Here is a 22,383-nt window from a genome sequence, read left to right as displayed (position 1 = left end):
CACCCAGCTGGCTTTGTGCCTCAGGCAGGACTAGAACTCACGGTCTCCCGGTTTCTAGCCTGGTGCCTTCCTTAACCACTACGCTACACCGAACTGGCTCTCTTTAGCATTTCTTTAGATGCTGACATATGAAAACTGCAACTACTTGCATATAAAGTAATATTCAGATAACTGCAACTACCTGCATTACAAACTATCCAGATAACCTCTAAAGACCGAAAACAGGAACTATATTTTATGGAGTCCTTGGTGCTCTCTGAGCCTTGTTGTTTTCTTGCAGACGTTTCATTGCCAGAATGAAACGTCTGCAAGAAAACAACAAGGCTGAGAGCACCAAGGACTCCGCAGTTCAACCCTGAGCTACAAATATTTGCTTCGATTGGAACTATATTTTATCTTGAACGTTTTCTAATTTTAGAGCAGATGCCATAACTTTAAGCAGGCTTTCACAGCCTGGAACACCATCCAAATATATTGGATAATTCACAGTTGGTAGACCCCATAGCCACTTTGACGGGGAGCGAGGGGACTTCTAATCCAACGCTCCTGCACCGCACCAGATGGGCGAGGACCAATTTAAAAGCACAGTAACGAAAACTGGCCCCGACGACTTTGTGTTTTCACAGTTGCATCATTTATATGCACAAAGCGGCCACGAGCAAGTACTGTATAATCGGTAACCGTAAATTTCTACAGACACCCATTACGACTTAAACCCCTTAGAGCCAGACGAGGAGGCTAAATATGCATTCTGCGGTTGCGAGGCCTCATGGGAATTGTAGTTCTGCGGTGTAGTGCCAACCGACGTCGACGGCAAAGCACGGTTATGAAGACCGCTCGTCCTTTTCTCGAAATGCCTCTTGGGAGTTGTAGTTTATCCCCGCCCCCTTCCCAGTCGCCTTTGTTGTTTCCATTGCCGGTTTGGTCGTCGGGAGCTATGCCAGGGAGCAGGGCTGGAAAGTCCCGAGAGTCCGCCAACCCGGCCGTAGGAGGTGGGACGGAGTTGGTGACAGAACGAGTCCTCCGGGAGGCCCACTCGCTTTATGTGCACCCGGGTCATGGTGAGAGTTCGGGGGAATAGGATGAAAACGGGGGTGCTCTTTCTCTTTAGGGGTGAAGCAACATGCCAAAGGTCAGCCATAACTTTCCCGCTCTGCTCCCAGGTTTGGTGACAATAGGGGAGCGCCTGGGCCTGACCCTGCTTCCCCCTCGCCGTAGAGTGACTGTCATGGTGATGGGCAACCACAGCGCTGGGAAGAGCAGCTTTATCAACTGGTGAGCTGAAGGGGACTGCCAGAAGATAAATCAAGGGGAAGTCAAAACTGGCAATGGCATCATTAGGATATGAAACCAAGGGGTGTTGATATGAGTGCAAGACATTCTGGGCAAATCCTAATGGAGAGGGTGGTATGGCACAAGGCATTCTGGGAAAATTCTAGAAAAGTTATCCACAGTATAAAAAATTGCAGGCAACCTGTAGGTAGGGTATTTGGGGCAGTTCGTAGAAGGCATCACATCTAATGCAAGGTTTTTGTGTCTGTGGAATGGTCTCTTAACTATAACATCTGGTTAAAAAGGTGAAGTTACCATCTATTTGTTTCCATCAGTGATTTATAAAACAGGGTGTATCATACTGGGGAAAGACTTCCATTTAAGATGTCAGTGTGAGAAGCTGAGCCTCTTGATAGCTCCTTTGAGAGAAAACTCTCCACTCTTATACATCTGGCCAATTTTATGTCAAAAGAAGTGATTAAAGTCTACTGGGGAAAGATGCATAAACAAAATCCTGAATGAATACGGTTTGTTGATTATACTGGGTATGATCTGAGTTTCAAGGAAAAGCTGTTATTTTTACGGACTGGTTTTAAAACACGGAGAGGGATTGTAACCCACAGACACCTAAGTCATTGTGTTTCTGACCCAAATGAAGCTGCTGTAATGGAAGATCACATGGGTGTCAAGACACTCGTAGCAATTTGCCAGCCCAGGACATTTCAGGAAATTGGTTGTGAATGTGTTGTAATACTGTATTTCCCACCTTCAGTCCAGATTCAGCCATATTTTGCACACAAAGAAGAGAAAGATTCCGTCTTGGTTTTTTTTATGCTTTTGAGCAGGTATGTAGAGGAACACATCCAACGTACTGGGGTTGCTATTGAGACCCAGGGCTTCACCTTCATCACCAGTGGAAAGAAGCGAGAATCTCTCACGGTGAGAGTTTCCTCCTCTGATTCTCGGGTTCCTAGAGAAATTGGCTGCCCTGAGATTGTAGGGCATGTTAATGCTGTGTTGATTCAGACAGTGAGCCATACGTGCTTTCTGATTGCTGAGTATGTAAGGGAAATTCACAAGGACAAGCTGGGGAAAGACCTCCCCTGTTGTTAGTTAAGCTCACTACAGAGACACTATTTTTAATATAGTTTTGTATGTATGGCTGTTATGGCTACTGCTACTTAACCAGTAAGACTTGCTCTTCTTCAATATGCTAGCCACTGTCCTTTCTTCCAGACATCAAATTCTTCCTCTCCTCCAGTTTTGTTTTGCTTTGTTTTGTTTTCCCATCAGCAGCCAATCAGCATTATGTAACTATTGAATCAGCTTATATAAAGAAATTTAAGAGTTCCTCCCCCACCTCTAAAGATGGTGTACTTCTGCTAGGCTTAGGTTTCTCCCAACCTGCTTATGTTTTCCTCTTATGGTGCAGATCTGGTTGGGGAGTTATAATTCTAGCCATCTTGATCGAAATAAGCGGTGATGAAGAATGCTGGGAGTTGTGGTTCAGCAACATGTGGAGGGCCACAGATTTTCCACCACCTAGACTAGGCAATTAGTTAGCTGGTGGTTTAGAGCAAGCATGTAACTTAGGTCCCAGGGCCACATGTCCTTCAAATGTTTAGCCTTCCAAAAGTTTCTGTCAGATGGACATGTTTTATGCGTCCAAAGGGGAAAATTCATGAGACACAACAGAATTAATAATATTTAATTAATTAATCCAATTGTAATAAGTTGCATTTAGTTTTTCTCCTGGACCCATCCAGTTTTTGAGCGTACACCCTGGTGCCCCACATAAAGGTCAAGGGCAGCCTTCAGCCTTGAAATAGTTGGGCACATTTGCTAAATAGAATTTGTCTAATGGTTTTAAAAGCCATCTGCTATGGCCGTAGTAATATCACATATTCTAAGGCCTTCTGTTTTTCCACTCCTTTTCTGCAGGGTAATGCTACGCTCCACCTATACCCTCATTTTCAGATCTTGCAGAACTTCAAAGGTTAGTTGCAAACTGAAAATAAATCAAGGACTGGCCTTTAATTCAAAACAGTGTTGTGTGGACTGAATGAGTATTGCCTTTGATCAGTTGGTGTAACTGATTGTTGACAGCTTGCCTGTGATAATTCATGTTGGTAATGAAATTTGGAGTATGGTATCTGGTTTTAGGATTAATAGAAGGAAAGTATGGTGTTCATTATCTGTTAATGTCAAGAAGCTGCTAGTAATTTTTAATGTTCTGCTCCTGACCTTCATTTAGGAGTGCCAGAGTACCTGAGCACTGAGATTTGTACCTCCAAGCAGAAACAATTTCCCCTGGTCACTTTTCTTGACACCCCAGGCTTAGTGGATGGTGACATGAAATACCCTTTTGATGTAGAAGGAGCACTGATCTGGTTTGGTGAGTATAGCTCCATGAAGTAGCCTTGGTTCCTGAAGAGCATTCTATTAAACTGGAGCATGCCCTCAGGAAGACTTGAAAACTGTTCTTCCAAGTCAACCTAGCACTTAAAATGAAATGGGTGTGCTTGAGAAAAGTTGAATCAGAGGATGGATTAATATAGGTAATAGAGAGAATGGTTTCAGTCTTAGGAAAAATATATGAGAAGGCTACTTTGAGATCTGGAGGAAAATGCAGGCATGATGATGGGAGAACAAATTTTAGCAAAGAGCATTTTCTACTGTAGTAGCCCTTAGCCTGAAACAAATGATGTACCCATTTATTAGAGGTAGTCCTTGACTTATGACTACTCGTTTAGTGACCGTTCAAAGTTACAGTGATGCTGAAAAAAGTGACTTGAAACTGGTCCTCACACTTATGATTGTCACAGTGTCCCCACAATCACGTGATCAAAATTTGGGCACTTGGCAACCAGCATGTATTTATAGCGGTTGAAGCATCCCGGGATCATGTGATTGCCATTTGCGACCTTCCCAGCTGGCTGTTTGTTGTTTATTCGTTTAGTCGCTTCCGACTCTTCGTGACTTCATGGGCCAGCCCACGCCAGAGCTTCCTGTCGGTCGTCAACACCAAAGCTCCCCCAGGGATGAGTCTGTCACCTCTAGAATATCATCCATCCATCTTGCCCTTGGTCGGCCCCTCTTCCTTTTGCCTTCCACTCTAGCATCAGCATCTTCTCCAGGGTGTCCTGTCTTCTCATTATGTGGCCAAAGTATTTCAGTTTTGCCTTTAATATCGTTCCCTCAAGTGAGCAGTCTGGCTTTATTTCCTGGAGGATGGACTGGTTTGATCTTCTTGCAGTCCAAGGCACTCTCAGAATTTTCCTCCAACACCACAGTTCCAAAGCATCTATCTTCCTTCTCTCAGCCTTCCTTATGGTCCAGCTCTCGCAGCCATATGTTACTACGGGGAGTACCATTGCTTTAACTATGTGGACCTTTGTTGTCAGTGTGATGTCTCTGCTCTTAACTATTTTATCAAGATTGGTCATTGCTCTTCTCCCAAGGATTAAGCGTCTTCTGATTTCCTGACTGCAGTCAGCATCTGCAGTAATCTTCGCACCTAGAAATACAAAGTCTTTCACTGCCTCTACGTTTTCTCCCTCTATTTGCCAGTTATCAATCAAGCTGGTTGCCATAATCTTGGTTATTTTGAGGTTTAGCTGCAAGCTATCTTTTGCACTTTCTTCTTTCACCTACATCATAAGGCTCCTCCTCAATTCCTCTTTGCTTTCAGCCATCAAAGTGGTATCATCTGCATATCTGAGATTGTTAATGTTTCTTCCAGTGATTTTAACTCCAGCCTTGGATTCCTCAAGCCCAGCTTGTCGCATGATGTGTTCTGTGTACAAGTTGAATAGGTAGGGTGAGAGTATACAGCCCTGCCGTACTCCTTTCCCAATCTTAAACCAGTCCATTGTTCCGTGGTCTGTTCTTACTGTTGCTACTTGGTCGTTATACAGATTCTTCAGGAGGCAGACAAGATGACTTGGTATAGCCATATCACTAAGAACTTGCCACAATTTGTTATGGTCCACACAGTCAAAGGCTTTAGAATAGTCAATAAAACAGAAATAGATGTTTTTCTGAAACTCCTTGGCTTTTTCCATTATCCAGCGGATATTGGCAATTTGGTCTGTAGTTCCTCTGCCTTTTCTAAACCCAGCTTGTACATCTGGCAATTCTTGCTCCATGAATTGCTGAAGTCTACCTTGCAGGATCTTGAGCATTACCTTACTGGCATGTGAAATGAGTGCCACTGTTCGATAGTTTGAACATTCTTTAGTGTTCCCCTTTTTTGGTATGGGGATATAAGTTGATTTTTTCCAATCTGATGGCCATTCTTGTGTTTTCCAAATTTGCTGGCATATAGCATGCATTACCTTGACAGCATCATCTTGCAAGATTTTGAACAGTTCAGCTGGGATGCCGTCGTCTCCTGCTGCCTTGTTATTAGCAATGCTTCTTAAGGCCCATTCAACCTCACTCTTCAGGATGTCTGGCTCTAGCTCCCTGACCACACCGTCAAAGCTATTCCCGATATTGTTATCCTTCCTATACAGGTCTTCTGTATATTCTTGCCACCTTTTCTTGATCTCTTCTTCTTCTGTTAGGTCCTTGGCACCTTTGTTTTTGATCATCCCCATTTTTGCCTGGAATTTACCTCCAATGTTTCTAATTTTCTGGAAGAGGTCTCTTGTCCTTCCTATTCTATTGTCTTCTTCCACTTCGGTGCATTGCTTGTTTAAAAATAATTCCTTATCTCTTCTGGCTAGCGTCTGGAATTTTGCATTTAATTGGGCATATCTCCCCCTATCACTGTTGCCTTTTGCTTTCCTTCTTTCTTGGGCTACTTCTAGTGTCTCAGCAGACAGCCATTTTGCCTTCTTGGTTTTCTCTTTCTTTGGGATGTATTTTGTTGCCGCCTTCTGAACAATGTTGCAAACTTCTGTCCATAGTTCTTCTGGGACCCTATCTACTAAGTCCAGTCCCTTAAATCTATTCTTCACCTCCACTGTATATTCCTTAGGAATATTAGTGAGCTCATATCTAGCTGATCTGTGGGTCTTCCCTAATCTCTTTAGTCTGATCCTAAATTGTGCAAGAAGAAGTTTGTGATCTGAACTACATTCAGCTCCAGGTCTTGTTTTTACCGACTGTATAGATGTCCGCCACCTTTGGCTGCAAAGGATGTAGTCAATCTGATTTTGGTGTTGTCCATCTGGTGAAGTCCACGTATAAAGCCATCTCTTAGGTTGTTGGAAGAGAGTGTTTGTTATGCAGAGTGAGTTGTCTTGGCAAAATTCTATCAGCCTATGTCCTGCTTCGTTTTGTTCTCCCAGGCCATGCTTACCTGTAATTCCAGGTGTCATTTGACTGCCCACCTTAGCATTCCAGTCTCCTGTGATGAAAATAACATCTCTTTTAGGCGTGTCATCCAGTAGGTGCTGCAGATCCTCATAGAACTGCTCTACTTCAGCTTCTTCAGCATCTGTGGTTGGGGCGTATATTTGGACCACTGTGATGTTAGATGGCTTGCCCTGAATTCGAATTGAGATCGTTCTATTGTTTTTTGGATTGTATCCAAGCACTGCTTTAGCCACTTTACTATTAATTATGAAGGCTACTCCATTTCTTCTGTGTTCCTCTTGCCCACAGTAGTAGATCTGGTGGTCATTTGATGTGAAGTGGCCCATTCCAGTCCATTTCAGTTCACTGACGCCCAAAATGTCTTATCCTTACTCTTGACATCTCACCAATAACCACATCCAATTTGCCCTGGCTCATAGATCTTACATTCCAGGTTCCAATGGTGTGTTGATCCTTAGAACATGGGATTCGCCGTTCACCACCAGCACGGTCGGCTGCTAGCTGTCCTTTCGGCTTTGAGCTAGCTGCGTCATCACGTCTGGGGCTAGTTGAACTCATCCTCTGTTCCTCCCCGGTAGCATTTTGACCATCTTCCGACCTGGGGGTCTCATCTTCCGATGGTATACCGACATATCTCTGGTTGTACTGATCCATTGAGTTTTCACGGCAAGAATACTGGGGTGGGTTGCCATTACCTTCCCCAGGGATCACATTTAGTCTGGCCTCTCTGTCATGACCTTCCCGTCTTGGGTGGCCCTTCACGGTTTAGCTCATGGCATCATTGAGGTGCTCAAGCTCCAGCACCACGACAAGGTAACGATCCTTTGCTGAAATCCCAGCTGGCTACCAACAAGCAAAATCGATGGGGAACTGCATGATTCACTTAACAGCTGTGTGATTCTCTTAACAGCTGTGTGATTCACTTAACAACCGCTGCAAAAAAATGTCATAAAACTGGGTGCAGTCACATCTTGCCTCACTTAATGATCACACCACTTAACACCAAAGTTTCTGGTTCCTATTGTGGTTGTAAGTTGAGGACTACCTGAATTTCTGAATGAATTCTTTCCCCGTGTTATGCAGTACCCTAATTCCTTCCCCTGTAATCTTGTTCAGGCCAGCTCTGCGATCTCATCCTGGTCTTCTTTGATCCCATGGGGCAAGCTCTTTGCAAACGCACCTTAAACATAGTGGAGAAGATCAATGAAGAGCATGGAGACAAGTTGCACTTCTATCTGAGCAAGGCTGATGACGCCGGTGCTGAGGGTGACAGACAGGTAACAAGTCTCCCATGGATAATGGGCACTGATTGGGATGGGGAATGGCCATTTCATGGAACAGAAGGAAAAGAATGGCCATAGAAAACATATTTATATATGTTTGTGTGTTTGTGTGTGGGCCCTGTTTTTTTCTCTGACAGAGGGTGCTGATGCAAATTGTCCAAGAACTTTGCAAACGTCCTGGCCTGAATAAATGTGGGTTTGACATGCCTACAATTTACATTCCCAACTCCAATAAGGTGAGTGAGAAGCTTGGAGTTATTTTAGCAGTAAGATTGAAAGAAGCCATGGAGAATCAGGGCTTTTGGAAAAATGGGTGAGCCTTGCTTGGGATGGATGGAAGAGAAATGCTGTTGGTCAGTGCCCTATTAGGATGTGGAAGAAACTGGGACTTAACATATGCTGATTGATTCTCTGCAACATGGTGATGTGGATTATGTGCTCACCCTCAGCCGAGTCGGTGCGTTAATCAGATCGAGGAGATCTGCCGCACAATTGAGAAGACCATCAGCCAGACTGTGCAGCACACGCTCAACGCCCTGGAAAGGGATTGCCGGCTCATTGAAGAGGCCACGCAGCGTCTGCTAGAGGATGACAAGTAAGAACATAGCATTGTGGGAGACTTGACACCTGAGAAGTGCTAACATATACAGCAAAAGATGGATGGATCATCAGATCCCAGGAAGAAAAGTGGAGTGTGAGTTTGCTTATAAGATGGCAAGTTGGGGAGATAATTGAGTGGCAGATTCTGAGTTGGCAGCTGTTGAGATAGTAAATCAAAGATTGCAGTGGAAGGAAAATTGAGCAGAAACTGAGTAGAAAAAGTACTGAATGCATGCTGTTAATCTCTCAGCTTGATTTACCTCAAAGGACTGTTGTGTAATTTAGTCCTTTGCATATTTATTCGGAAATAAATCCCACAAAAACAGAGCTTTCTAAGTGCCTTGAATTGTAACCCAGATTGGCAATCTAGACTCCTTTGAAGGAAGGCTGGTTACATGTTCAACAACTATTTAAAATGCGACTGGGACAGGAAGGTTCTGGCTCATTTAAAAAAGGGTGAGAAGATTATGGTTAGAGAAAAAAAGTCCTAGGAAACCAATGTCTGTGAGGGTGCTGAAGGTGGTAGGATGTATCTGGGGCAATGCAGGATTTAATGCTATTCAGCCAAATTTCTTTCCTAATCCTATATGCTGACTTTGTTTTTTCCCTCTGTTTCTGTTACTCAGCAAGGCCAGGAACAGCAACTTCCGTGCTTGTTTCCGGGGAATACTTCTGGGCATAGCTGGTTGCCTATTGCCCATTTTTCTCCTTCTGACGTTGATATTTGGCACAACATTTGCTCACCAACTGTGGACCTTAGTCCTGGGAGAGAAGCAAAGCCAGGCCTTGGAACTATATATAGTGAGTACTTCTGGTACATTGTTTCAATCTGCCTGGTCTCTAGGGCCCCAGGAGCACCCTTTTCTCACTTTGCAGTCCCCCTCAATTAAGCCTTGTTTTGCTTTGCATAGCAAAGTTGGTGCAGGACATTGAATTCCATATCCTTAAAGCAGTGTTTCTCAACCTTGGCAACTTGAAGACGTGTGGACTTCATCTCCCAGAATTCCCCAGCCAGCATGCTGGCTGGGGAATTCTGGGAGTTGAAGTCCACACATCTTCAAACTGCCTAGGTTGAGAAACACTGCCTTAGACTCTCAGCTTTCACACCTTGGATGTGCAGGAAACAGGTTTTTCTAGCCTCAAATCCACAAAGAAACACAAGTTGAGTGGGTAGGATTTTAAAACATGCTGTTTCTAAAAGCTGCAGAAAGAGAGAGAGAAAGGAGCACAAACCCTAAGGAACATATGTTGCGCACCAATGACCAAGTACTATTGCAAAATTCAGAATCCTATATCTCTTCTTTTTTCAGGAAAAAAAATATATTAATCAAGTTTCTAATTCTGACATCAACAGAAACGTCTAAAGCCCAAGAAGAGCAGAGGACAGCCTGGAGTAATAGGATAAGAACTGAGTGTAAATTACAACTTCATGGCTCTTTGTGTAACTAGTAAAAGCACAGTTGAGCAACCTGTACTTCCCTTTTATCTCTTCTTCCTCCCCTTCTCAAAGTTTGCAAAGATTTGGTTATTGTTGGGGAATTCTAAAAACAATATTTTAGAGAATGCCTACCTGTTATAGGTATTTGCTGAGTATTTTAATTATAGTTATGTGTGCTAGTTTTATATAAATTAATGGCATAAAATTCAGGCTTCTTTGGCATAAAAGTAGTTTTCATATCATTGTTTTCTTAAAAGTGTGAAGGAAATTAAATCTTGTTTTCCTCAGCTAATATCAAGCATGCCATTTAATCCTAATTTTCAGCAGCCAATTGCATTGGTGTGGAGGCTTGTACCCGAAGATCAAACCTTAACAGTATTTTTTGGCCTTCTCTGCCTCTCGGTTCTCCTCCTGCTCTTGGCCAGCTACACTCTCAGGTAAGAGGAAGGAAGGACCATTCACCAGAAGGGCCATTCAGCACACTTCTGTAATGTTGCTTGACTCCTTTGCATTTTTTGCCCCGCTTAGAATGAAGCCCACTCTCTCCAAAAAGCAGAAGCGGCAGCTGGAAGATCGACGGGATTACGTGTTGGATGTCGTCCTGGCTAAGAAGGTTGATGCCTGGGGAACTTGGATGGGGTGGTTTAATGTTGTGGCATGGCGATTGGTGTCTATTCCATAGGACCTTAGTTGGCAGGGGAGGGGATATGAATCCTGTTTGGATTCTGGGTGATGACCAGAGAAAGGGGTTGACTGGCACAGCAAATAAAAAAATAACACCCTTTCTCTGCAGAGAAAGCTCTACGAGGAATACCTTCGTCAAAGCATTGGGGAACGGGACTTGAGCTGAAACCAGCATATTCTGAAGGGATTCAATGCACCTCTCCCCCCCACCCCCCGCCAATACCAAGAGAAGAGCATTTGCAACAGCAAGCCTTCTAAGCCCAGTTGATGCCTTCCAGTCCAGTTGCCAGCTCTTTCGCATAGGGCAGCACCAGTTGGATAGGGAGGGCATCCTGTGCCCTTCTGAACTGTGACTGACTATACCTCTGATGTCCTGCATCTGAAAGGATTGGTTTACTGGTTACCTTTTTTGTTAGTCCGTTTGCTCACTTTTGATAGAACAATGTTCTCTGACCTCATGAGGGGACTGTAGTGGCAAAGCCCAACTCTGCATCCAGTTGAACTAGGCTCCTGGTTTCAGGGATTGTAGAGCCCTGCCCCGTGTTTAACTAGGCAGCACTATAAACCAGTGATGTGCTTTGTTGGCTTCTATCATAACGGGCGTCTTTGCAGCAAGATGTAGTGCTGGGCATCATGTCCTTGACTGGCACTCCGTTCCTTTGGCAAGGCACCATTTCTGGATTACTGCCTTGGTTGCTCAGGGGTCTGAAGCGACTAGTTCACATAAACTGATTATGCTAAATGGAGTGTAATTTCATCTGCCATTTGTAGAATACCTCATACTTCTAAATGTACTGGCATGCTGTGGGCATGCAGACGACTGTATTGTCTTCCATTTCGTATGAGCAAGTGCCTTTATGTGACCTTTATGGGACGTGGTTCCTGGTAACAGTCTCTCCGTTGTTTGGTCTCTAGCCCCACCAATGCCAGTACTTAACACTGTGAAATTTCCCCAGACCTGTGATCCACTAAGCTTTATAGTTTACTCAGCATCCCCCAGACCATGCTGGGAGCCCCAAGTCACCTTTTCCTCCAATGCCAGGAAGTAAGTTATGCTGGGAAGAGGCCACCATTTTGGCCAACTCAGCTCACTTGATCTCACTGCACTGCATTCATTAATTCTGGGATACCACCATTATCATGGCTGTATCTACAAACGACACTTAGCTGACTGTTCTGAGATGCGTATCAAGTCCTTCAGCAGTTGGGCTTCAGGTCCCATCAACCTTAAGCAAAATAGTGTAGCTGATCCTGTTATGAAGGACACATTACTGTATAGTTTTCATAACAGAGTCCTTTATAGTAACAGAAGGGGGAAAAAAACCCATTAACCTCTGGCTTCAATTTGGGCAAGAATTTGCCATTTGGGGACAGGGAAATAGTTGACCTAAATTGGCATGGCTCTGCTCATCCATTAAGGTAGTTTCAGTCCCTCTTTATTCCCTGCTCCCCACCAAATTGACTTTGGTTTGCATTATCTCTGTTCCCCAGAAGCACTTTCATCTTGTTGGCATGAGCTGCTGCTAGGGTGGCCCAGAGATGGTTGATCAACCAGTGCTAGATCCTTGCTAGAAGTTACTTAACATTAGCGTGCATCTCTTCCTGGGGCTTCAAACTGACTGGAAAGGACCTACTTTTTATGCTATGTGCACCAGCAAATGCTGCCAAGGTACTTTTGGGGGTGGAGGGAAAGAGGGATTTGAGTGTTTAATAAAAGCTTATTGTAAAATCTGCCTCAGCTCTCTACTATCCAAATGTCAGCTTTTTCTCTTCCTCCTGTTCATTTCTGCTCGCTATGAAAGTTTATGTTTCATTCCACTCAAATGAAAATTGTGAGAAAGCAGTTAAGCATATTTTATTTAGTATGGAAAAATACAAACCCGCATACATTGGCTTAAGGACTAAAGGTTGAATATAATGCTATTCCCTCTATCCCATTACAGGATCTCTCTCAATCCACTCTCATCCCCCCCACCCTGTTTCCCTGATTTATGTGAGATTCACATTGTTACGAACTTGTCTCCCATGTGAATACTAAAGTTTACTCTTCTATCTCCATTCCTTCCTAGAGAGAAAGAGCAAAGGTATTTAACTGGGCTAACATTAATAACAGCATTCATAGGTGGAATAATTCCTCCCTCAGGATAAGTTTCAGAATGATTTAAGACATCACAACAGCCTGATGGGGGGAAAAACGTAGCATTGAAGAAAAAAGAAGCTTAGGGCAGCTGTTTGCCTTTCCAAGCCTACGTGTGCAATCATTCCATTTGCTTTTCCAGAGTGAGCAGTAACAAGGCAGTGTTTTTCCCCCGATTGGTTTTGGGAACCATCTCGACAGCCTTCGCTTTCACACACTCGATGTGAGCCATAAGACTTTGTTCCATCTTCCGTAATGCAGGGAACCGCCAAATCACACGGAGTCCGTCCGTCAGTCTCCATATCCTCATTGACATTGCCATGGTGTCCAGAACCTGAGTAGCGTGACAAGACTTGGAACTGGGGGAAGAGAAGAGAAAATAGTGAGCAATGTGTGCGTTGGGCACAACTTCCTAGGGAGGAAGAAGAGTATGTTGTCAGCCCTCACATGAAGTCCAAATGGCTGATAAAAACAGTTTAGGACAGTGTTTCTCAACCTTAGCAACATTAAGACGTGGACTTCAACTCCCAGAATTCCCCAGCCTGCAAAGTTGCAAAGGTTGAAAATCACTGGTTTGGGAGATTAAAAATGTATTGCTTTCTGCATGTGGTCGCATCTCCTCTGTCTGAAAGGAAAGCGGCCCCTCCCAGCTGCTTTCTACCAGTTCGTGTCAAGGGACAACCGTTTGGGGTAAAACTCTTCCCCTGACATAAGGGCAGCCATTTATTGAGCCATACACTGGCTTCTCACCTGCATCTTTTCATTTTTTGGAGGGTGTTGCCTTTCGCTTCTGCTCTGTACGTTGCAGCTTCAAGACGATCTTGCGCTCATGGCCACCAGGGCTTGGGCGGTTTGTATGGTCCTCAGCCTCTTTCTTGGAACGGCCTTTGCGTGAAGAGCCACCTAGGGATACCCGAGAATGACATTTAATTACGCAACAGGCTTGCCTGTTATTCTGGTGGGGTGGCCATTGACACTTGCTCTTGTATAATCCAGGAGAAGACAATCAGTGCTTACCAGATGTTACTGAACATCAACTCCAGCACCTCTCCCAATTTATCACTCAAAGTAGAAGTGGTAGGATTTGAACTTGAATATCTGGAGAGCCACAGGGCGCCCATCCCTGATCTACAATATGATTCCTGCTGATTCAGCCTCTTGTCTTTGTGCTGCAGCTCAGTGCCAAATGGGCTAAATGACCTGGTTCACTACAGCAGTGTCTGCATCTTCCTATCAGGTACCCGCCCAGCAGAAGTCTTGCTTAAACAACCAATTTCATCTCACTCTCTTGGTGCAGCATATTTTGGGTGTCTTTAAAATGTAAAGAATTTCCCCTTATTCCTTCAAGCTGGGCAGAATCTCAAATCTCTCACCTTTGCCCTTCGTGTAGCGGCTAAGGTAACGTAGCCATGCTGGGTTTTAACCACCGTTTGCTGGATAAGCCACAAGGGTCTGTGTTTACAAAGAACTTAAAATAATAGCTAGGTTTTCGTTACACGTTGAATCAGAACCCAACAAAACACTTTATGGAGAGCTTCATGTGAAGTGTGAACCCTGCGACTTAGGGGTATGTGTGAGGAAGAGCAGGGTCAAAAATGTCAAGATGGCAGCTATCACTGCACAATCAAAGCTACACTGCTTTTTACATGCATTGCAAACCACCTGTACTTGATTTATTCCCTTTGCAATTAGTGACAGCTTGAAAAAATGCCTTTCCTTTTCACAGTTCATCTCAGTAAGCAAAAACTAAGAAACTTGAGTAATTTTGGTTCATAGTCTCCAGACCCCATGAAGAACTCTTCTGGCTCTGCTGGGAAACTTGGCTCCGTATCTAAAGTCAAATTCTAAGAGGGTCATTTTTAGAGTTTGTGGTTGCCAAACTCCGCAAGCCAATGCTAATTCCAGGATATCCTTTTAGGAGGGAAAATAATTGCTTTGTGGAAAAACTTTCCTCTAAAAATGAGTTGTCAGGGCTTGTGCTTGGCTACACTCCATGTAGGGCTGTGTCTGGGTGGAAAATCTGGCTGGAGCACTTTCTAAGGTGCACCTACAGGTGATCTTTCTTTGGCCTCCTTTAAATGACAAAAGCAAATTCGGGAAGCTCTGACTTTAAAAAGGACTGATGGTTTGAGAAAACAGGCTGATTAATCTTTTTCCAGTGGTTAGGAATTTGGCTGCTTGGAAGCTCAGCCTGTTACTGTTTTTTCAGCCACCAGAGCAAAAACATAATTACGCATTTATTTTTAGCAAAGGGATGTTTACCAGTCACTGTGGGAATCATGTGCCAGGCACACACACATCTGTAAACAGTGCTAGCAGAGTGTGTGTGTGTCTGTGGTTGTAAGACCAGTATGGACCTTTTAACAGCTTGCAACTGAGTAAGAGGAAAACATACTAACTCATTTGGTTAGGTAACCCACAATGGCTGGATTCACACGACACCCAAACCAAATCTAAGAATTGGGAGAATGTCCTGGTTCATAAATTTTGTTAAGCCATGGTTTGTTTAGCAAACCATACAATTGTCAGATAGTGAAGTCAGCCACAACGTGACCGGCCCACAAGGTTTCATAAATAGTTTAATATGGTTTATTATAGAAGGACTTTCAACCACCTCCTCGGTGTATATGGGAGCCGCAAGTATCTTTCACGTAGATTAGTAACATGTTTTAAGCGCTCTTGTAGGGATTCCCGTTTCTGTGATGATATGGGCATGATGTTCATTACATGTGTGAAAGTGAAATCTGACATCTAATTGGAAAGAGCCAGTTTGGTGTAGTGGTTAAGCCATCAAGCTAGAAACCAGGAGTCCCTGATTTCTAGTCCTGCCTTAGGCACAAAGCCAGCTGGGTGACCTGGGCCAGTCACTCTCTCTCAGCCCTAGGCAGGAGGCAATGGCAAACCACTTCTGAAGAACCTTGCCAAGAAAACTGCAGGGACTTGTCCAGGCAGTCTCCAAGAATTGGACACGATTGAACAGAATTTTAAAAAAAATGGGAAGACGGATTCCGGATTAATAGGTAACTTCATGTTAATGCAGTCTGCACAGAAGCAACCTTGGGTGTGAGAGCTATTACGACCTAACCATAGGCATGGGATGCAAGCCACGATGATTTAATGGTACACCTGTCGTCATGTACCCCAGCTGGCCACGCCCCACGGGTGCCCCTATCCAACTTTAGGCGACGCCACGTCCCACCACATAACGCTCAGACTGCTCCGGTTTCTGTGCCCTTTTCTACATTTGATTCCCCCCCCCCGCTTAAAACCTTTGCTTTTTAATTCTAATCTGCTTTAATTCCCCTCTCCAACCAACGTGCAGGGGCCGTCTCTCTGGACCCCCCTCCCGGCAGCTCTGCCCGCGCACCTACCGCTGTATCTGTCCGTCAGGCTGTAGAAATCATACTGGTCAAAATACTCCACCTCGAAAGGGGTCGGGCGCAGCTTCTCAGCTTGGACGAAAGAGGCAGACATGATGGCTATCTCTTGCTGCCAGATGGCGGAGAAGAAAACAACCGGGCGATTGGGAGCTCGCGGCGCCAACGGATCTTTCAAACGTGTTTGTTTGGGGGGGACTGTATTTCTGGGTATATCTCTCTCTTTCTCCAAGACCGCCCACGATTGCGTCAGTTTTTCCCACCCCTTAAAGCTGCAGGCAGCAATACCTCCCAGCTGATGCAATTGCTGAGAAACAGATGCCAGGTTCTCAGCACATGGATGAGAATCAAGCCCATTCTCAGCAGACGGCTCTAGGGCTTCATTAAGACCTTGATTGAGGACCACAACCCACAACAAAACGCTTTCAAAAGGCAAAGATTCCTCTGTAAGGCCCACACAAAGGAGCTCTAACAGTTGGATATCACTACTGTGGAGTTTCTGAGTGGCTGTGAGTTGTGTGGATTTGACTTGCAAGTAAATAAGACAAATCTTCCACCTGCTGTGGTGTTTAGGCATGTGCGTAATCAGTCCATGTCGCTTGGCTGTTACTGCCTCTGGTGAAAATTGAAATCGCTCATCCCTTTTTCAGTATGTATTCACCATTCCTTAATGTGGGCTACCCCCTTGTTAAGGGGAAGGGGCTAGGAATATATGAGGTGGCCTTCCAGAAGGGTACCTGTGTTAGTCTGTGGAAGCAAAATCAGTTGTTTTTTTTTAAAAAAAGTGGCACCTTGAACTGAATTATTCCACTTCCCTGTTCTGTTTTCAAAAGTACATGTGAAAAATAGGTTGTGGACCATAAAAGCTTTTTGCTTAAACTTTATTTGCTAATAAAACTTTTTAAGTTGCCCTATACGGACTGAAAAGCAGGCATTGGATTATCCCTCTGGGCACTGAGCGTGGCTTTTGAGCCTCTCTTATTCTCATTCATTGCAGCACTGCTACAAAACGATGTTAGCAATCTGCATTTTAGATGTTTTATAGACCGTGAATGCCGCTACAGCGGTTATCCTGTGCTCTAAAGCTGTGCTTTTCATATGCTTTCAAAAAAAGCAGAAAGCTTCACTCTCTATCCATGATGAACTACAAATCCCATCTTCCTAACACTGGACTGCTGGATGGGAATGGTGGTGCTTTCAATCCAAGTCATCTGGAGAAACCTGCTGGAAGAAAAGCTGTTGTAGAAAAGTAGGTTGGGCTTTTTTTTAAAAAAAAAATCTTCTGAAATTTAAAAACTTTCAACCGAGACACCCCCCCCCCCACACAGAAGCTAAACTAAAACAAAAAGCCTCCCTGATTCCATCACAGACTCCTTGGCATGGCAACATCCTTGTCTGAGTTGTCTGCCTTTTGTTGTGATAGTCCTACAGGTAGTCCTCACTTAATAACAATTTGTTTAGTGATGGTTCAGACTTATAACAGTGCTGAAAAAAACAACTTACAACCAGTACTCACACTTATGACCGTTGCAGCATCCCTGTGGTCATGTGATCACGATTTGGGCACTTGGCAACAGGTTTGCATTTATGACTGCTGCAGCATCCTGTGGTCACATGATCACCATTTTTGACTTTCCCAGCCGGCTTCTGGCAAGCAAAATCAATGGGGAACCATGTGATTCGCTTAACGACCACAGTGATTCGCTTAATGACTACCACAAAAGGTTGTAAAATTGGGTCGGATTTGCTTAATGACCGCTTCGCTTAGCAACCAAAATTCTGGTCTCAATTGTAATTGTTAAGTGAGGACTACCTGTAGTCACTAAGAGTGTCTGCCCCATTTGGACTTCAGAGTCCCTCTGGACAGGGCCCCCTCATCTGCTGCTTTTTTTACATTTTGCACTGGCAATTATTATTTGCCCTGGTCTGGACTATGTCCAAGACATACAAACAAATGGAATCACAAGGACAGGCTGAGTCAATGTTATTGCAAAGCTCCAAGGTCACTTAAACTCTGTGTTTTGCTGTCTTCAAACCCTGTCTTTTCTCAGCCACCTCCATCAGGAACCGTTCAGCAATAAAAATTCATTACTGCTTTCTCTAGCCGAGTATTAATTTGGACACATCAAATCTGAGTAGTTTTAAGACATCATTGATTGTCTTATCAAAAGATAATTTGTGAGGTGTTAGCTTCTGAATTCAGAAATCTAGAGCCCAGGGGCACATTTACTTTGTTCCCTGTGCAAAACAGACATGATGCATGGATTCCTTCATTATGTATCTGAACAACCAAAAAGTTCAGTCAGGCACAGGGAAAGAAGAAAGGGGAAAAGGTCATTTTTAGCAGATAGAACATCTGCCTGGGAGAATGAAAGGTAACTTCTGATACCCAAATATTCCCCAATTTCTTCTTCTTAAATCTCTCCTCGGAGCTGCTGTTACCCACATAATAGAAAAAAAATGGAATGATGTTTGATGGCTTACCCCTTCTTTTGCAGTTAAGAGGGAGTCAAATTAGATACCTGTAGATGAGGAAAACACTACGATTGCTGTTCCATATGGCTGATTTCGTACAACGTGGACCCAGCCAACACATGGCTACCTTCAGTGGGAGACCAGAATGCTGGCATTCTTACCAACAATTCCAGTAATTAAAAAAAAAGACATTTAGACATGGAAAAGGAAGCAAGCATTGAATAACATAAAGATCTATGCTCATTCAAGATTATTTCTCTCCATATCTTTCTATCAAAAGAAGAAGAGGATCTGCCCTTTTGCACAACTTCTCAGTCGGGCATCCACGGAAGGTCAAAAAAGCAAAACTGGTGGCCACTCTCATGTGCTTGAAGTTCCATTCCTTTATACATGTGTCACATCTGTGTGTAAAAAGGGATGGGGCTTCAATTACAGTAGAAGCCACCATCTTGGCTTTTTTGACCCCACGTGGATGTCCACTGCTGATGTTTCTGCATAGCCATATATGTGACTTTGTAGGGAATATGGCTTTGTACAGAAAACCCTGTATGCATAAGCAAAAGTTTTCTTGATTTCAGTAGTATAATTTTAAGAAGGGGGTTATAACTATTGGTAAACAACTGGTTGTCAGAAACAGGTGCTGATCATGCAGAGATCTGTTGCTAGGTGCTGATCTAGCTACTGCTCACCCCCTTTTAGGTCTACACTAGACTTATGTGTGCAGACTATATTTCAATGTGGCATCTCCATGTGGATACACTTCATCTAAAGCAGTGTTTTTCAAACTTGGCAACTTTAAGACGTGTGGACTTCAACTCCCTGAATTCCCCAGCCAGCATGCTGGCTGGGGAATTCAGGGAGTTGAAGTCCACACGTCTTAAAGTTGCCAAGTTTGAAAAACACTGATCTAAAGAGAGGCAGGCTGCACAGGTATATCCATGCTCCCCTCCACTCAGGGGAAGAGATGCCATATGATAATGGATCCCAGACATTTACTGCTTCATAATCAGGAGACAATACACAAAGATAAGAATTTTAGCTTGGCAACAGTAATTCAAACACTGAGCCAATCAACAAAATAACAGTGTGGGTATTTGGCAAGGCTTTGGTTTATAACTTTTCTGTTCTTCTCAGAATATGTGAAAGTGCATTAGAGAGCCTTTTATAGAAGCTTATCATGGTATGATAGCTCTTTACTGACAAAGCAGAAGATGGGGGAATCTCGAGATACTTTTAAGGCAATATCAAGCCTCCAAAAGCAGATCTCTGAAGGAGCTTCCTGCTAGTGAGCTGCAAAGCTCAAATCTTTCAGTGGTGGCTGCATTCAAAACTGTTCCCCTCAAATTCTCTACTGGAACAATTGGTGCAAGTCCAAAGTCCGTGGTCCTTAATATCTATTTCAGCAAGATTTTCTACCATTAAAGTGTCAAAAATGGAAATGCATTAGGGATTACCTTATCCAAAATGGCTATTTGTTCTGTGAGGACATCTTGAGAGGGCCTGTTTAAGGTTCTACCTCCGTGAGAGGCCCAGAAAGCAGCTTCTCTGTGGTTGTCCCACATGGGATGGCAGATGCTGCTCCTGGAGGTGCACTCAGCCCCTTTGTTCAGGGTGTTCCAGAAGGCAATGAAAAACTTTACAAAACAGGCATCTGACACCAAGTTGATGGTTATGGGGCCACCAATAATTTAGTTATGTTTTCAATGCTCGTCTTCCTCAGGGGGTGGGACCAAATTGATTAGCATTTCTGTCTGGAGGGATGTAAGGTGTATCTGAGTGAACACTACAGGTTTTTTGTTGTTTGCTTTGTTTGTTGATTGCATGCAGAGTCACAATTGTTCAAGTTGGGCAGCCTGATCAATTTCCTAAATAAATAAATAAAACAGGGGAGGGGTATTTTTGTGAGTTGCTTCTTTTATGTCAATAGTGCATTGTACACAGCCCAGCACCTTTGGAATGGATGCTATAAAAAAGTCAAGGAAGAAAGGAAAGAAGGAAAAGAAAGAGGGAGGGAGGGAGGGAGGGAGGGAAGAAAAGAAGGTTGTTATTAAGCATTTGGTTCTGCAGAAGTCTGATGGAAGCGGTCCTCGGACACATCTGGAGGCTTTGGCAAAGCTACCCTAAAGAAAACACAGTTTCCTTTTGTACTGCCTAACAATGTTAAGAATACAGGGCAGTGTTTCTCAGCCTTGGCAAGTTTAAGATGTGTCTATTCCAACTTCCAGAATTCTGGGAGTTCAAGTCACACATCTTAAACTTGCCAAGGTTGAGAAACACTGATATAGGGAAATCCAAGCTCCATTTTATAATCAGCGCCTGCAGTGGTACTAATATTTGAATATTAGCTGTCAGGGCTTGTTCTTGGCTATGCTCTATGTAGGCCTGTGCCTGGGTGGAAAATCCGGCTGGAGCACTTTCTAATGTGCGCCTATAGGTGATCTTTCTTTGGCTTCTTTTAAACCACAAAAGAAAATTCGGGAAGCTCTGACTTAAAAAAGGACTGATGGGATAAGAAAACAGGCTGATTAATCCTTTTCTAATGGCTAGGGATTTGGCTGCTTGGAAGCTCAGCCTGTTACTGTTTTTTCAGCCAGGAGAGCAAAAACATAATTATGCGTTTATTTTTAGCAAAGGTATGTTTGCCAATCATTGTGGGAATCATGTGCCTACTATTGAAAACAGCAGTGTTTTGTTCCTTATAAACCAGGTGAGGTTTTTATCAGAAAAAATTAATCACCTTCTTTCATTGTTCTTTCTCTCTTCCCCCTTCTCTGGTTCTTGAGTTCTGCTTTTGTTTCACAATCAGATCTGTATGGTATATTAATAGTATCATTACAGTTAGCAATTTACATTTTCTCTTCTCTAAATAAAATGAAATTGTACTTTTAAAGTTTTGTTTCCCCATTCTTCTTTCTTGCAGCAACTGTTTTCTTGGAATGGGCTGGGGAGAGAAACTGGGGAAGACCCTATATGACTGGCTTTGCATGCAATGTGTGCAATAAATGCATATTTTTGTGCATGGCTTTTCACAAGCACACACTTCAAATGTATTCTTAAAGGTCCAGTCTGGGAAGGGTGGGATTGATGATTAATTTATATGCCGTCAAGTTGGCACCAACTGTTAGCAACCACATAGATAGATTTTTTCCAGGACAATCTGTCCATAACCTGGTCCTTCGGGTCTCCAAAGGGTGGGCCTATCACCACTGTAACTCAGTCCATCCACCTTGCTGCTGGTCATCCTCTTCTTTTCTTTCCTTCCACGTTTCCCAGCATTAGAGCCTTCTCCAGAGAGCTGAGTCTTCGCATAATGTATCTGAAGTAGGATAATTTGAGCCTGGTCATTTTTGCCTCGAGGGGTCTTGAATTGCCTGCACGATTCTGATCTTGAGAACGATGTAATATAAGTGAAAAGTTTTCATCCTTGTGGATGCAAATATAAAACATTATTTACTAACTCTACATTTTATTTTAATGAAGCAAAGTACAGACTTATGTTGCCTCTAATACAGCCATAACCAGTGATAATCATTGTAATTATCTTACCAAGGTCATCACAGCTTAAGAACAACATAAAGACTATTTTTTTTATTATATCATAATAAATAATAATAAATACCTCACTAGAGATTTCAGGCTTGACAGATTTATTTCATTTCATTTCATTTTCCTTTCCTTTCCTTTTATTTTACTACAAGTCCAAGATCCACTAATCAGAATCAGGTAGAAAAGGCTTGCACATTGGCCCAATGTTTAGCCAACTTTTGTTGGCAAAGCCATAAATGGCTGGGT

General features: G+C 43.4%; 1 protein-coding gene across 1 annotated transcript; it reads left to right on the top strand.

The window, feature by feature from the left end:
- The first annotated feature begins 898 nt into the window (after positions 1-898).
- On the top strand, positions 899-12,334 carry LOC134495566 (uncharacterized). The gene is made up of 12 exons (XM_063301083.1): positions 899-1,061; positions 1,164-1,275; positions 2,118-2,211; positions 3,214-3,268; positions 3,527-3,667; positions 7,714-7,874; positions 8,018-8,116; positions 8,330-8,475; positions 9,107-9,281; positions 10,243-10,355; positions 10,447-10,531; positions 10,712-12,334. Exons 1-12 carry the CDS (start codon positions 938-940, stop codon positions 10,766-10,768), a joined length of 1,362 nt encoding a protein of 453 aa, XP_063157153.1. The 5' UTR covers positions 899-937; the 3' UTR covers positions 10,769-12,334.
- The last annotated feature ends 10,049 nt before the right edge of the window (positions 12,335-22,383 follow it).

The sequence above is a fragment of the Candoia aspera genome, chromosome 4 (assembly GCF_035149785.1).
Source record: "Candoia aspera isolate rCanAsp1 chromosome 4, rCanAsp1.hap2, whole genome shotgun sequence".
NCBI classification, from domain to species: domain Eukaryota; kingdom Metazoa; phylum Chordata; class Lepidosauria; order Squamata; family Boidae; genus Candoia; species Candoia aspera.
Note: the sequence above shows the minus strand (reverse complement) of the source record. Positions and strands in the feature narration are given on the sequence as shown.